Source organism: Cololabis saira, chromosome 1 (genome assembly GCF_033807715.1).
Source record: "Cololabis saira isolate AMF1-May2022 chromosome 1, fColSai1.1, whole genome shotgun sequence".
In the NCBI taxonomy this organism is placed as follows: domain Eukaryota; kingdom Metazoa; phylum Chordata; class Actinopteri; order Beloniformes; family Belonidae; genus Cololabis; species Cololabis saira.
In genome coordinates, this window is record NC_084587.1 from 15,406,974 (window position 1) to 15,422,265 (window position 15,292).

General features: G+C 40.5%; 1 protein-coding gene across 17 annotated transcripts in view; it reads left to right on the forward strand.

Annotated features, from left to right (window-relative positions):
• Positions 1-15,292, forward strand: part of slit2 (slit homolog 2 (Drosophila)) — a 139,819-nt gene that overhangs the window by 108,282 nt on the left and 16,245 nt on the right. For 9 of the 17 annotated variants that reach the window (XM_061709173.1, XM_061708201.1, XM_061708130.1 and 6 more), the window contains 10 exons: positions 21-153; positions 1,644-1,712; positions 2,015-2,086; positions 2,987-3,058; positions 3,196-3,267; positions 6,115-6,278; positions 7,075-7,107; positions 7,660-7,784; positions 8,262-8,359; positions 14,545-14,684. In XM_061709173.1, the coding sequence (XP_061565157.1) occupies positions 21-153; positions 1,644-1,712; positions 2,015-2,086; positions 2,987-3,058; positions 3,196-3,267; positions 6,115-6,278; positions 7,075-7,107; positions 7,660-7,784; positions 8,262-8,359; positions 14,545-14,684 (978 nt within the window). The remainder of the gene's footprint in view (positions 1-20; positions 154-1,643; positions 1,713-2,014; positions 2,087-2,986; positions 3,059-3,195; positions 3,268-6,114; positions 6,279-7,074; positions 7,108-7,659; positions 7,785-8,261; positions 8,360-14,544; positions 14,685-15,292) is intronic. The other 8 variants (XM_061708360.1, XM_061708678.1, XM_061708526.1 and 5 more) reach the window with 3 other exon arrangements.

The window sequence follows — 15,292 nt, forward strand, 5'->3', positions numbered from 1 at the left end:
TTCCTCGTTGTACCCGTCAGGTAACGATGAGAACAGCTGCTCTCCTGTGCTGAGGTGTCCGGCCGAGTGCTCCTGTCTGGACACTGTGGTCCGCTGCAGCAACAAGGCTCTCACAACACTCCCAAAAGGCCTTCCCAAAGAGACCACTGAGCTGTGAGTAAAAACAAACACTTGGATGTGGTGTAGAAAAAACTATAAAACAATAAAACACATCGTCTTTGAATTCAAGGATTTTTATATATCAGAGCCTAAATGAAAAGTCCTTACCAGACCTTTGAAAGAGGGAAATACAGTCTCTGATAAACAACCTATTACATGTCACACCATGTGATTATTTATTTAAGGAAATCTTTTATCCTAATATAGAAGACTGATTTTGCTATATTGCAGATACAAACGATCATTAACTGGAGGAATATTGATACAGTATATCTACGGCTGATAGATGGATTGTGGTACAATGTATGTCAAAAGAAACGGAGGGACAATGTTCAAAGACGTATCGATACCGATAGCGAAATCCAGATATGGAAAATCCGTAAAACCACACCAGCAAGTGATTTTTTTTATTTATGTTTATGTTCGTAGCATCAGAGGCACCACTGAATTTCACACTTCAATCCTTTTATTTTAGCTAATTTATGTATTTTTTCTTTTGATTTCTCCTTTTTTATTATACTTTTTCAACAAACATGTGTAATATATGATCATGCAAAATAAGCTTGTATGTAAACTGAAACTGAATGAAAACAGTGTTTAGAAAAATGTAAAAGAAGTTTGCGAGGAACTGAACTGAGCGACATGCTTCAGTATCTGATAGAGCCCATATTAGCAGCAACAGTTTGACTCTATCACTCATCCTACTCTTATTTACCCCATTGCTTTATTTGGAACTGTACTAATGTTTGCATGTACAACCTTCTTAAATGTATTTATTAGAAGGACGTTCAGGTCTACTGCCTTTGCAAAACTTTGATTATTTTCTCTTTTTTCAGTCATTCTGTTGCAGATTGACTTCTGTGTTCGCAGTTAAACTTTTAGCCGTCTCAGGACACTCAAAACTTTAAGATTTTGCCCTTGAATCATCCATCATTATATCAGAGCTCTGCGTATTAGGAAAGCAAACTGTGAATACAGATCTTGGAAGCAGAGATATTGCAAAGCAATATTCAATCCCACACAGTGAATCCCATGTGCATGTAAGAAAAACTATGGCCTCAAATTAAACATCAGGCAGATGTTGAATTCTGAATCACTTCATGATTTCTCCTGCGGGGAAAGCAGCTCATTCAATTTTAAGAGGACGAAATTAATTAATAGACTAGATAAATACCCCTTTGACACAACGGGATGGAGATAGGATCCCACTTGTGTGAACGAGTGTGAGAGAGAAAGAGACAGAGACGCCTGCGGGGATATTAAACTTCACTGTTTGTTATGGCTGAAGCCGTAATGACTGCTCACACTGTTGGATGTGAGGAATTTCCCACATGGTTCATACTACGTTTTCTCTTCCCCCCCACCCTCTCTTTTTTGTTTCCCACTCATCTTTTACATCTTCCAAATTGGCCTTTTTTTATCTTCTTTTGTTACCAAACATCCCTGTTTTTTTTTTCTCCCTCCTCTTTCTGTCTGCCTCGCAGGTATTTGGACGGTAACCACTTCACTCAGGTTCCTGTGGAGCTCTCCAATTACAAACACTTAACGCTCATGTAAGTTTCACTCACATGAACCCAAAAGTCATGGCGGCGTTTTTGCACAGTCGAACGCGCACTCGTGAGGGGGATCGTGACTTGGCCTCCGTTTGCCTGTGCGACGCTTTTCAAGAGCAAAACTAACAGACTGTTATTCTGTCAGAGGTCTGTGCTGAATCTTCTTTGCTTCGTCCAGATGTGGGCGTGATTGTCAGCAGACGAGTGGACTGCACAACATCTCTGTGTGGATTTGTGTATGCATGTGTGTGTGTGTGTGTGTGTGTGTGTGTTTTACATATCTGTTGTTGTTTCCTTTGCAGTGATTTGAGTAACAACCAGATCAGCACATTGTCCAACCACAGCCTCAGTAACATGTCCGAGCTGCTTACCCTGTGAGTCTGGCTTTACATCGGCCCTTTTGTAATATGTGTGTGTGTGTGTGTGTGTGTGTGTGTGTGTGTGTGTGTGTGTGTGTGTGTTCGTGTGTGTGTGTGTGTGTGTGTCTGTTGCTCACAGCGGATGAGGAGAGCAAAAAGCCTGGGTGGTGATCTTTTTGTTCCAGATACTTTTTTTGAGGTGTCACATGCAAAAAAAGAAAATCTTTATTTATGATTTGATTTTATTTCTTTTTTTTTTAGATTATTCATTTATTCTTTATTTTCATTAAAAAAATAAAACAATTCAATACAAATGTTCTTAAATTGTGAATGAAAAGGGAGCAGAAAGAAGAAGAATCTTATCTGATCTGCCCCTTTTTCCAAGAAATAACTTCACAAATAACATAAATTAAAAATAAAAAAAAAAACAACAACTAAGTGAATAAAAAACTAAAATAAAATAAAATGACCGCCGTCTATGGGTATGTCAATCAAACTTAACAAACATATTTCATTATATTTACTTAACATACAGACTTTAATTGTTCTTTTGAATGTAATGTTTGATTTGGATTCTTTGGATTATTTATTTATATAGTTGTTAATGAGGGAAACGAAAATAACTACAGCAACACAACCTCTATTGGGAGTACCGGGGAGAAATGCTTACCAATGTGCATATATTGGGTCCAAAAAAAAAATTACAAAAAAAAAAACAAAGGATAAACAGGAGGAGCAACGTGTTATGAATAGAAGATGTGAATGTGTGTGACTGTTGCTGAACTGATATGTTAAACTGCATGACTAACTTTGTCATAACAGGATTATGCCCTGAAAAGTCTCACTAAATCTGAAGATGTTCTGAAAGAAATCTGCATTTGTCTCCCTGCCAACATGTTTGTTCTGGGCGTAAAGAATCCTGAGCTACAACCGCCTGCGGTGCATACCGGAGCAGGCGTTCGACGGCCTCAAGTCCCTGCGTTTGCTGTGAGTATCGGTGGCGACTAATGCTGATCGGTCACTTTGTGAGGCAGGCCGGTGCAAAACTATATGATCCAGACCATTAACGCCAACGTTTCTGGCCTCCTTTCACCTCTTTCATCTCGTTTCATTCACCCTCTCAGATCTCTCCATGGTAACGACATATCCCTGATACCCGAGGGAGCCTTCAAGGACCTGTCGTCGCTTTCACACCTGTGAGTAACACAAGAACTGTCTGACATCTCGAGGAATGTTTCGTCTCTGTTCTGTGACGTCTGCAAACACAGGAGTCACCCGAAAGCCCTCTTTTCTCCTTTCTGCTTTTGTTAAATTTAGATTTTACACCCGATCCCAATCCCATTGTGCCATTTTTCCTGAAAACCCCCCAGAACTGGAGCACTAGGTGTCAGTGGCTACATGTGTCACCGTTTCCATTTTTATAAAAAGGATTATAGCATCTGGCTTTGACGTTTCAATAACGTCAAAATATGTAGTTTTTTTTAAATATATCTTATGAAATTAATCTACAGATATGACTATTTGGATGAGCTCATGAAGAAATTGAAATCATTGCTGTAATGAGAGTTTGTTTTATCAATCAGTCTTTAAAAATGTATCCAAGGGTAATTATTGACCTGACTTTTGATTGAGGTAACATTGAAGATGTCAATGTCAAATTTAAGCTTGATAAACTCCAGGTCTCATACCACTTCAGTCCTCTGTTTGAATATTTTAAGGGGAGCAAAGTTTTATCATCGTGTGTACTGCTTTTACTCAGTTGGCGATGAGTCGACTGGGGGAAAAAAATAAATAAATACATTTTAGCACGCAGCAGCTATGCAGAGGTGTCAAAAGTATTCACATTCATTACTCAGGTAGAAGTATAGATACTAGAGTTTAAAAATACTCCTGTAGAAATTGAAGTATCAACTCAAGTTATTTACTCAAGTAAAAGTATAAAAGTACTGGTTTCAAAACTACTTAAAGTATAAAAGTAAAAGTAATGTAAGGGGGAAAAAAGCCATTAAAGACAAAAGCCATTGAAAATGAATGCATCTTAGTATAATGCAAATATATTAAAGAAGCATATATGTGTACTATTGAGCAATAACATGTGTTTCAGAGAGCAGGAGATATGATGACTAGTTGCCTATAAGTATTGTAATGGTGCAAAAAGTCCAACTTCAGAGGCATGTTATCATTTATCCTAACCTTTATTGGAATGTACATCCAAGTTTAGTTGCAGGAATCTGAGGCAACGGATGTAAGAACAAAACTGGACAAGAACATCTGAAACAACCACAACCAAATTCACTCTATCCGGATGGAGCAATTTAACTGGATAGTTTTTTTTTAAAGGCCAAAATTAAATAGAGTAACGAGACTGTTTTTAAAATGTAAGGAGTAAAAAGTACAGATAATTGCGTGAAAATGTAAGGAGTAAAAGTAAAAAGTCGTCTGAAAAATAATTACTCCAGTGAAGTATAGATAACCAAAATTTCTACTTAAGTAAGGTAACAAAGTATTTGTACTTCGTTACTTGACACCTCTGCAGCTCTGTCTGCTGAATCTCCTTCGTCTTGGACCAGCTCACCAGTTGATTGCTACCCTTAGCCACAATAAAACCAGGTCACTTTCCTTTTTTCCATCTGTTGTGGGGAACCAGAAGTCCAGAAGTCCACTGCTTTCACCAGTGACACCTTCAAGGGGCGAAGACATCAAACAAATCCAGACTATAACACATTCTCTTATCATTTGTGTTAACATTTAACACTTCCTTAAACCAGCTATGCCTCTGATTGGTTGGAGAGCAGAACCTGGATAAGTGGTGATACGGCCCTGTTGGTTGAACTCTTAATTGGGCTTTCTCGGTATTGATATTTTCTCACCAAACATGCAGCAGATACAGCTCAGAGTTTGACCTCAGACAGTATCCTTGGCATCTGATCTTTGCTAAACTGTTAAAAAAAATAGTTTTATGCTTAATAGTGTATTTAGGTATTTATAATAAATCTGGCTTGTCGATTAAAAAACACCCTCTGTTGCAAAGACCTAGCTAATAACACTTCATGTCTTTGAAATAATATGCTAACGTAACTTATAGCTGCTGCCACACACTGGAAGTATAGCTCATTACCCTCCTTTCCGCTTACTTATGTTTTCTCTGTGTATGGCATCACATAACTAAGCGGCCTGCGTAGAGGGAACTGTTTATAGGGCGCGCAAAAACAGTGGATGAAAGCAGTGAATAGAGGTGCAGGATTATGCACCGCGAGCCCCCCGCTGGTGGGAATAACAGTGGGAGTCAAGGATCAGCACCACTGACACTGTAAGACTTAAAACAGACTTTCTTTTCTTTTTTCCGCAAGTTACGCATACTGGAGATGGCAGAAAATGAGCGTAATTTAATATAACAAGCCTGTCATGGGCTCCAACTTGCTTTCTGACCAGTGTGACAGCTCTCTGAGAGAAATTGACCGTTTATCGCTAGAGGGTGTCACTATTAGAACTGACAGTAAAGAGTCGGTTATTTCAGCGTACAATCTTAGCTGCAAGAGCTCATCGGAAAAGACTTCAGCATTAAAAAAGCATAGATTGGCCTGTATTGGATTATGTAGGGCTATACCTATAAGACTAAACCAGAACAGGCAGAAGAATTTGTGGCCAGCAGTTAGAAGACGATGCACAGACACCTTTGTGACAAATATTGTTACCCACCTGCAAAAAAAAAAACTCTTTTTGGCAGTGTATCACAGAAAGAGTTTTAAGGTTGACATTTACAACTATACCACTATCAGAGACAGATTTGTCCTCTATTATCTCGGATTTTGGTTAAAGGTGCATTTGAGATGATTTCACGCCGAATTTGACTGAAATTTACATCTCAAACTTTAAGCTTGAAGACATTTTGGCCCTTTTTTCGAGTTTTGTGTTTTATTTTCACTAAAAACTCCAACTTAGTCTGAAACAAACCACTATATCCGGCCCTTTTCTTCTCTTAAACATTAAATAAGTATAATCTATATTTTACGTTTTCACTTTTCCCTCCAATCCTCCTGCAGGGCTCTGGGTGCCAACCCTCTGTACTGTGACTGCCACATGCAGTGGCTGTCCGACTGGGTGAAAAGCGGCTACAAGGAGCCTGGCATCGCCCGTTGTGCCGGGCCCGGCGACATGACAGACAAATTACTCCTCACCACGCCTTCCAAGAAGTTCACCTGCACAGGTAAACACATACTGTCACGCACACACACACTACCACAGCACAGAGATGCACATTCATCTGACAGCAGATGCACACAGTTTTATGTAAAACTGAAAATCAAAAGTGTCCATAAGCAAGGATTTGGGATTGCTTTCCTGACAGAGTCCCGTTTGATAAGACGGCTCGAAAGAAACTGTTCCCGCTAATGAAAACCATGTCCGCCTCTGCAAATAAATTAGTCAGCGGAATTGCCTTGTTTTATTGCTACATGATTGGAGCCAGCTGATTATTTTCCAAAACAAGTAAAAGAGCTAGAAAAAAAAAAGAATAATGGACACATTTGTCAAATTGTGTTTTGTCTCAGAATCTAGGATGTGGAGCTGCCCTGGGTCCAGTGTTTCTGTTAAATGAACTGAAACTTATTAAAAAGTACTTCAGAATAAATGATGGACAGCGTTACTTAACCAAAAGAAATGGACTTGCGGCATAAATGCTCATTAATTATTTCAATTTATCAGAATAATAAAAACATATCGTTTTCCAGTTCAGTTTTCCACTGAGCAATTCCTTTTCTTTCCCCACAACGAACTTTCGACAGACATCATCAAATATAAATGATTTCAAAACCGCCCTTCTCAGAAATATTTTTCAGCTTTTTTTTATTTTCTTAAAATATCTTTGGTATTAAAATCTGATATTTGTGAAAAGTCTGTCACTACTGACTGTTGACCTTAACCTTTAAACCTTATTACATCACATTAACTTTCAATACATGTCTGAAACCTATTTTTGACCGAATCTAACTGACGCACTGTAGAAGTCTCCGGGCCTTGTGGCTTTCTTGTGCCAGGTAAAGTAGCCAGTCGTATCCCAGTCATTCCTTCTCAAGCCTCTAATTCCCCAGCTTGATACAGCCCCATCCCGGTTTTCCTTCCTCTCCGAAACCTGAACAGACCGTGCTTCCCTCTCAGCCCTCACGTTCTCACCAGCATCGACTCTTCTGATTAATGTGTTCATGTAATGTCTTCAGAGTTGTTCCTCCTTCTGTGCATATATCATGGTCCTGCAAAGAAAATGCCACCTTTCTCATTTTTTTATTCAGGAAAAATCTGCTTCAAGCAACCAATAGCAATATATTGCTAACATATTGCACCTTAAATTTATACGGGTTATACGTTATGCATTTTGCATATTCCCAGTATTTTATGATCTGCAGTGTTTTATTTCAGAAACAATGCATGTCAGGTTGGGTGACAGAATCTATGCAGGTTCCTAATGTTGCATAGCTGTCTAAGTGTGTGTAGAGTGTTGATTTGTATCACTCCTGCTAATGCAGAACGTTGTATGTTAATCATATGTTCTGTGAATTTGTATCATTTGTTTGGACCGGTGCGTCCCACAGGCCCAGTGGATTTGAGTATCCAGGCAAAGTGTGATCCCTGCCTGTCCAGTCCCTGCAAGAATGATGGCACATGCACCAACGACCCCGTGCACTACTACCGCTGCACCTGCCCTTATGGATTCAAGGTACACTACCGCTAAGAGCCAGAACGGAACATACATATGTGCACATACACACACACACACACACATATATATATATATATATATATATATATATATATATATATATATATATATATATATATATATATATTATATATATATATATATATATATATGTATATATATATATATATATATATATATATATATATATATATATATATATATATATATATATACACACACATATGTGGTTTGTTCGCACATTAGGAGTGCCAGGTGACCAGAAACTGCTCACCGATATATCTGCAAGCTTGAATGATAGTCAGTCCCAACTCATAAGTGCAGTATTTTCTGTTATTAAAAAAGAGGATTTTTATGGTTTTAATATAAAAAGATATTTTGATGTAGCAGGTTTAGGACAGCTGAAGCCAAACATATCAAATATAAAACATTGTTGTTGTGTGAAAATAGGTTTGTGTTTGTGTTTTCATGCAGGGCCAAAACTGTGAGGAGCCCATTCATGCTTGCATCAGTAACCCATGCCAGAACGGTGGAACATGTCATCTGAAGGAAGGAGAAGGCGGAAACTTTTGGTAAGGTACTTTCAAAGTGTTTTCTGCAACCAGCTGGACTGTACTGGTGTTACCACTGAGCCAGTTTGTTTTGAGCAAAAAGGAACAAACTCAAATGAGAATAAGAAGCCATCCTTCAAAAAAATGTACTGTGTCATCAGAATGATTTTTTAAGCTGTTTAATTTTAAAGTAGTTTCAAAAGTTGCTTTGAAAAAGGATTTCTCAGTTTTCACACGTAAATAACTTCATACATTGTCTCAAGAGAAGCTAATAAACCTACCAGACAGAACCTTCTGTGGTGTGAAGCTCTGATGATGAAACTTTGAGACTTCGCCATGAACTTGAACCATGGAGTTTTAAATATGTGAGCATTTACTGGGTGGTTGCTTTCACGTAGCGTTTTGGGAACTTATGAGAAAAGAATTAAGGGCATAGAGCCAAAGAAATATTTCCACCACATGCTAAAGAAATAACATCCACACAGTTTTACTCAAACAGGAAACGTATGCCTAAATCATAATTATGGACCTTCTGACTACATCTACAAAAATAAAACCTATAAATAATCACTCAAATATATACTCTATATATATACACATATATATATATACAAGGGCAATAAGAGTTCCATGGAGTAACTAAAAGACATAGAAAGTATATATAGAAAGGATAACTCCATCAATGATACTATACTCCATCTGTGATGACGTCAACCGTCTGTTAATTTACTGTTAATGCGTAAATAACTTCAGAGTTGCCCTTTGGATCACCAACATGGCCCAGAGGGTCGTCATCCCTTAATCAGACTGTTTAGTACCAACGAGGCCTCTTTTCTTTAGTTATGATGTCTTCTCAGTTCCTCCCCGGGATCTGTGTTTCCTGTATTTCCATTCATGAATACTTTCTTTCCAGTGAAGGTGTTGAAATATTCAATGTAAAAAGCTGTCACCGACTATATAATGAGATATTAATCAACCCAATTGTGTGCCGCATAGGAGCTATACTGTATATTAGACCCATAAAGTCTGAAGCGTGTGTGTGTGTGTGTGTGTGTGTGTGTGTGTGTGTGTGTGTGTGTGTGTGTGTGTGTGTGTGTGTGTGTGTGTGTGTGTGTGTGTGTGTGTGTGTGTGTGTGTGAACAGTAATAAAACTAAGCAGTTACTGACTAGCGGCACACATGCCGGCTCTCCACAGGGAATATGTAGATGGAGCTGACACTGCGGTTATGAACTGCGTGCACGGATAATGTTTGTGTGTGTGCATTGTACGGGCACATAAATCTTTGACACTGGAGGCACCCCAAGATGGAAATGTTCTTCATTAAAGCACGCTTGAATTAGGCACAAAGTAAAAGCAAAATAATAGCTGACAAGTTTGATGATTGGATAGTCTATTGAATTAACTAAGATTTGCTGGTCTCAGCATTCCTTTTTTTTAAGTAAAAGTGATGTAATGTAATGTACTTTATGTATTTCTTTCATGCACATAAAGCAAAATGTGTTTAACTTTAAACTCTGATCACTGATCAGTGAAAAGACAACCTATAAAGCCACATGGGGGCAGCATTTCACAACCTCTGAGGTGATACACAACAGAAGTGAGCCCCAACTGGGACCAAGTGGTACTACAAGACACGCCGGCCAGTCCTCGCTCATTAACACCCCCATGTGGTCACAAGTGGCAGTGCGACATAGGGTTTCTTTAGATCAGTGTTTCCCAACCTCGGTCCTAGGTGGCGAAAGCAGCACTAAAGCGAGACGGTGCTTTGTGGTGTGGTGTTGAGATCCCACTAGGAAAGGCTGAGTATAGTTTTAAAATCAAGGAGGGAATTTAGAGAGAGTGGCAGGAAATTTGGGAGAAGGAGGAAAGAGGGAGGCATTTTTTTTAATATTCAGCCGAAGGTCAAGACTTCATATCACTATTCTGGAAGTCGAGTTGACGTGGTTAAATTGACTGGATTGAGGCTGGGGCACTGTGGGCTACATCAGAGCTTATTAGTAGTAGGGAAACATCCAAGTGGGTTGTGTGAGTGTAGGAGGCCGGAAACAGTTCAACATGTTCTGATGAAGTGTAAAAAGTATTCTGCAGAAAGGCGTATTTTATATAGAACCCTGTTAGATCTAGGTTTATCTTATTTTTCTGTTAGAATATTACTCGGCCAACATGAGGACCACCAACTGATAGCAAGGGCAGTCATACATTTTCTGCATGCCACTGGGCTTTACTCGAGAATATAAGTGACCATTGTGAACTAATTCAGCCCCAAACTACTAGAGGAGGGCAGTAATACACCTGGATGCAGGGCTTGAAATTAACTTTTTGACCTACTAGCCAAGTGGCTAGTAGGTCAAAAAAGTTACTCGCCAAACAGATTTTTTACTCGCCAAAACCAAAAAGTTGCTTCACTAGACTATTTCGTCATCACTACTTATATAGCAGTCATAGTAGTACCATATAACAGTCATCCCGTTCTTCTCAATCAAATGTGCTGTGTAAAAGGACCTTTCAACTATTCTGGAAGAACAGTATAAATCCCTATGCAGCAGTAAGAAGACGCATGAAGTACATTAGATTCAAATATACAAACTATTTGCCCCCTCCTCCTCCTCCTCCTCCTCCTCCCTCCTCACCTCACACACATTTGTGATAGGCTATATGAATTTATTGAGGTTAAAAATAAATCATATGCAGTAGTACGATATCAATGCAAGTCATGTAATAGTATTTTTATTGAAAAACAGGGTTTTTAAAATAAAATAAGTCCCGTCAATTGACTCGCGAGCGTAACTTCAAAAAATAAATAAATAAATTTACCTACGGCGTAAGATACGCGGCGACGCGTACTCTACGCCGTAGGCTCTGCGTCGGTGCGACGCGGAACCATAAATCAACGCACACGTGGATTTCGGCGCCGCAGCTCCGCTTCCTCCCGGCTCCCGGCACCGAGTACTACTCCGCGGTACTGCGGTAACAGTCCTGGGGCCTCATCTATAAAGCTTGCTTGCGCAGAAAAAGCGCCTGAAAGTTGCGGAAGCCACCATCTACGCAAAGCCTCGGATCTAAAAAGAAAAAACTAACCGATGGCTGCCGCTCCAAACCCACTACTCCACGCCGAAGAGGAAAAAAGTTCTGATTAAAATAAGGAAAGTTGGACTACCAACAAGTATATAACAATTGCGTTCATAAGGATAAAGTTTTAAAAAAAAAATAAAAATTAAAGAAATTGTCTCTTCTCCCTGTGTGTGTCCGCCTGTCATGCACGGGTACTTGGGCGCATGTTGTTTACTTTTAAAGGCTGAATTATACTTCTGCGTCAAAACGACGCCGTGTCTACGGCGTGTGGTTTTTGTACACGCAGAGGACACGCCGTCACATGCGCCGTCAGTGACGTGCACCTCCTGAAAATTGTAACTACGCGTCGAGGAGACGCCGACCACACGCAGACCGAGAGGGCTGTGATTGGTTCGTTTGAAAGCGAAGCATTTCCGGTTTCCGGTTTGAATCAGTAGTGAACTTCCAGGGCTTTTTTCTTCGTTTATATGTGATTTTTTTTGTTTTTGTTTTTTGCACAATAGTTGTCCTTATTTCTTTGATTTACTGTGACCGGAAAAAGTCGGATAAACCATTCAGAAAAAGATCGCTAACTAGTGGCCGCGGGGGGTACTGCACCGCGACCAAATGGAGAGACGGAGAACTCCGAACGATTCGTGAAGGCGTCACGGGTGCGCCGTGTGCTCTGCGTGTGTGTGACGCAGAAGTATACCCGCACCTTAAGCCGGAATTATGGTTCTGCGTTACACCAACGCAGAGCCTACGCCGTAGGGTTTGGCGTAGGGTGCGCGTCGCCGCGAACCCTACAGGTGCGGGTATACTTCTGCGTCACACACACGCAGAGCACACGGCGCACCCGTGACGTCGTCACGAATCCTTCGGACTTCTCCGTCTCTCCATTTGGTCGCGGTGCAGTACCCCCCGCGGCCACTAGTTAGCGATCTTTTTCTGAATGGTTTATCCGACTTTTTCCGGTCACAGTAAATCAAAGAGATAAGGACAACTATTGTGCAAAAAACAAAAACAAAAAAAATCACATATAAACGAAGAAAAGAGCCCTGGAAGTTCACTACTGATTCAAACCGGAAACCGGAAATGCTTCGCTTTCAAACGAACCAATCACAGCCCTCTCGGTCTGCGTGTGGTCGGCGTCTCCTCGACGCGTAGTTACAATTTTCAGGAGGTGCACGTCACTGACGGCGCATGTGACGGCGTGTCCTCTGCGTGTACAAAAACCACACGCCGTAGACACGGCGTCGTTTTGACGCAGAACCATAATTCAGCCTGTAGACTCTGCGTTGGTGCGACGCGGAACCATCAACGCACACGTGGATGTCGGCGCCGCAGCTCCGCTTCCTCCCGGCTCCCGGCACCGGGGCTCGGCGTATCCCCCCCTGAGTATTTTCACCGGACATTTTGACCGGAGAGATTATAAAATACCGGACTTCGGCATATTTTACCGGTTATGTTATGTTCCCTCGTTTGCTTTTCTTCTTCTGACCCGTTAGCGGCGCTTGGCAACCAACGAAAATGAGCATTACCGCCACCCTCTGGATTGGAGTGGTATAATTTTTCTAGGTCGCCAAGTGGCGAGACAGACAAAAATATGTCTCACCACAGCAAAATCTAGGTCGCAAATGGCGAGTGGCGACTGCTAATTTCAAGCCCTGCCTGGATGCGTTGAAACTGCCGGAAAAACAAAAGAAGAAGAAGAAGAAGAAGAAGAACCTTGGTCCTCAAGGCATACTGTCCTGCATGTTTTAGATCTTACCCTGCTTCAGCACACCGTGATACAAGTGGCTGTGTCATCAACATAATTGTGCAGACCTTGATGACAAGCTAATTAGGACCATTAATTAGAATCAGGTGTGATGATGAAGGGAAACATCTAAAACAGGGGTCTCCAAAGTCGGTCCTCGAGGGCCGCAGTCCTGCATCTTTTAGATGTGTCCCTTTTTTTATCAAACCGTGATACAAGGAGCTTGGTCATCAACAGAACTATCCAGACTTTGATGACAAGGTGGTGACGACCGTTAATTAGAATCAGGTGTGTTGATGCAGGGAAACAACTTAGGCCACGTTTACACGTAGCCGGGTATTTACAAAAACGGATATTTTCCCCTCTCCGTTTTCAAAAATATCCTCGTTTACACGGACTCGCATGAAAACGCTGGTAACGTCATGCCAGCCAATCAGAATCCTGGAAAAACATCAACAAATGACACGTGTAACTTCCAGTTAAGGCTGATTTATGGTTCCGCGTTACACCAACGCAGAGCCTACGGCGTAGGGTACGGCGCACATCGCCGCGTACCTTACGCCGTAGGCTCTGCGTCGATTTAACGCGGGACCATAATTCAGGCTTTACTTCCAAGACGGAACGAGAGTCTGAGAGAATTTAAAACAGGTAAAATAAAAGAAAATATTGACGGTGGCCAAACAAATTGTAAACACAGGTCGCACTCATGACGCTGCTGGTGACGTTTCTGTCGCATAATGTGACGTAAATCTCCGTTTTCCTCCGTTTTCTCTGTTTAGACGCAAACGTGAAAGCGGAGTTTTTGAAAATCTCCACTTTGGCCGGAGTTTTCAGAAATGATCATTTTTGGGGGCTTTGACCTCCGTTTTCGTTTAAACGAACGGCCAAAATGCATGAAAACGCCTCCGTTTTTGCCCCGTGTAAACGGGGCCTAAAACATGCAGGACTGCGGCCCTCGAGGAACGACTTTGGACACCCCTGATCTAAAACATGCAGGGCAGTGGGCCTTGAGGACCGAGGTTGGGAAACACTGCTTTAGATAGATAGATAGATAGATAGATTAGATAGATAGATAGATAGATAGATAGATAGATAGATAGATAGATAGATAGATAGATAGATAGATAGATAGATAGATAGATAGATAGATAGATAGATAGATAGATAGATAGATAGATAGATAGATAGATAGATAGATAGATAGATAGATAGATAGATAGATAGATAGATAGATAGATAGATAGATAGACAACTCTGTCACAGATACATTTCAGAATTTCATGCTAGTCACAAAATCCGGCAGTAATTATCCGTATTAAACCCTCTGTACGTGGCCCTGCTTGTAATTATCCTTTTTATTCATGAGTGTGTGTATCTGTGTGTGCCTGCCGACAGGTGTGTGTGTCCAGAGGGCTTCGAAGGAGATACGTGTGAGATCAACATTGATGACTGTGAAGACAATGACTGTGAGAACAACTCCACTTGTGTTGATGGAATCAACAACTACACATGCATGTGTTCCCCAGAATACACAGGTAACACAACGTTAACGAACAGGGAAGGGCCCTTGGATGCCAGTTTGGTTTGCATGACTCTGTTCTGCCATTTGATTGAAATTTGAGAGGAAAAAAAAAATAATGATAATAATCCTTATTGTCACTAAGCAGAATGATGTGACTCCGTTGGTGCATGCAATGAGTGATGTATTGAATTTTGTTCCAGTCATTAATTATAATAGTTTCACCCAGTTGATCTAATGCCACTAACTGTGGATGTGCTTCAAATTTAAGTCATCCAACTTCTCTAAAAGACAGGCAACAGAACTTTATTTCCAAGAAATAGTCAATCACACTATTTTCCTTCACCCCAATTACATTGTAAGGGCACTTTACCTAGCAGTACTACTTCTGACCACATGAGGGCAGCACATTACAAGAAAGTTCTCATACATTAGCAGAGTATTGTCAGTGCCAAGCTTTAAGCCCCCATGTGGACACAACTAGTATTGCTACATAGAGGACCTTTAACAACAACAAAAAAGAAATCATATATGCGCAGATAAAAATATATTTTTTCTACATTGTAATAAACTGCAGATAATATTTTCTCTAACACTGGTCTATTGCTCCTTGTTTGTCTGCTT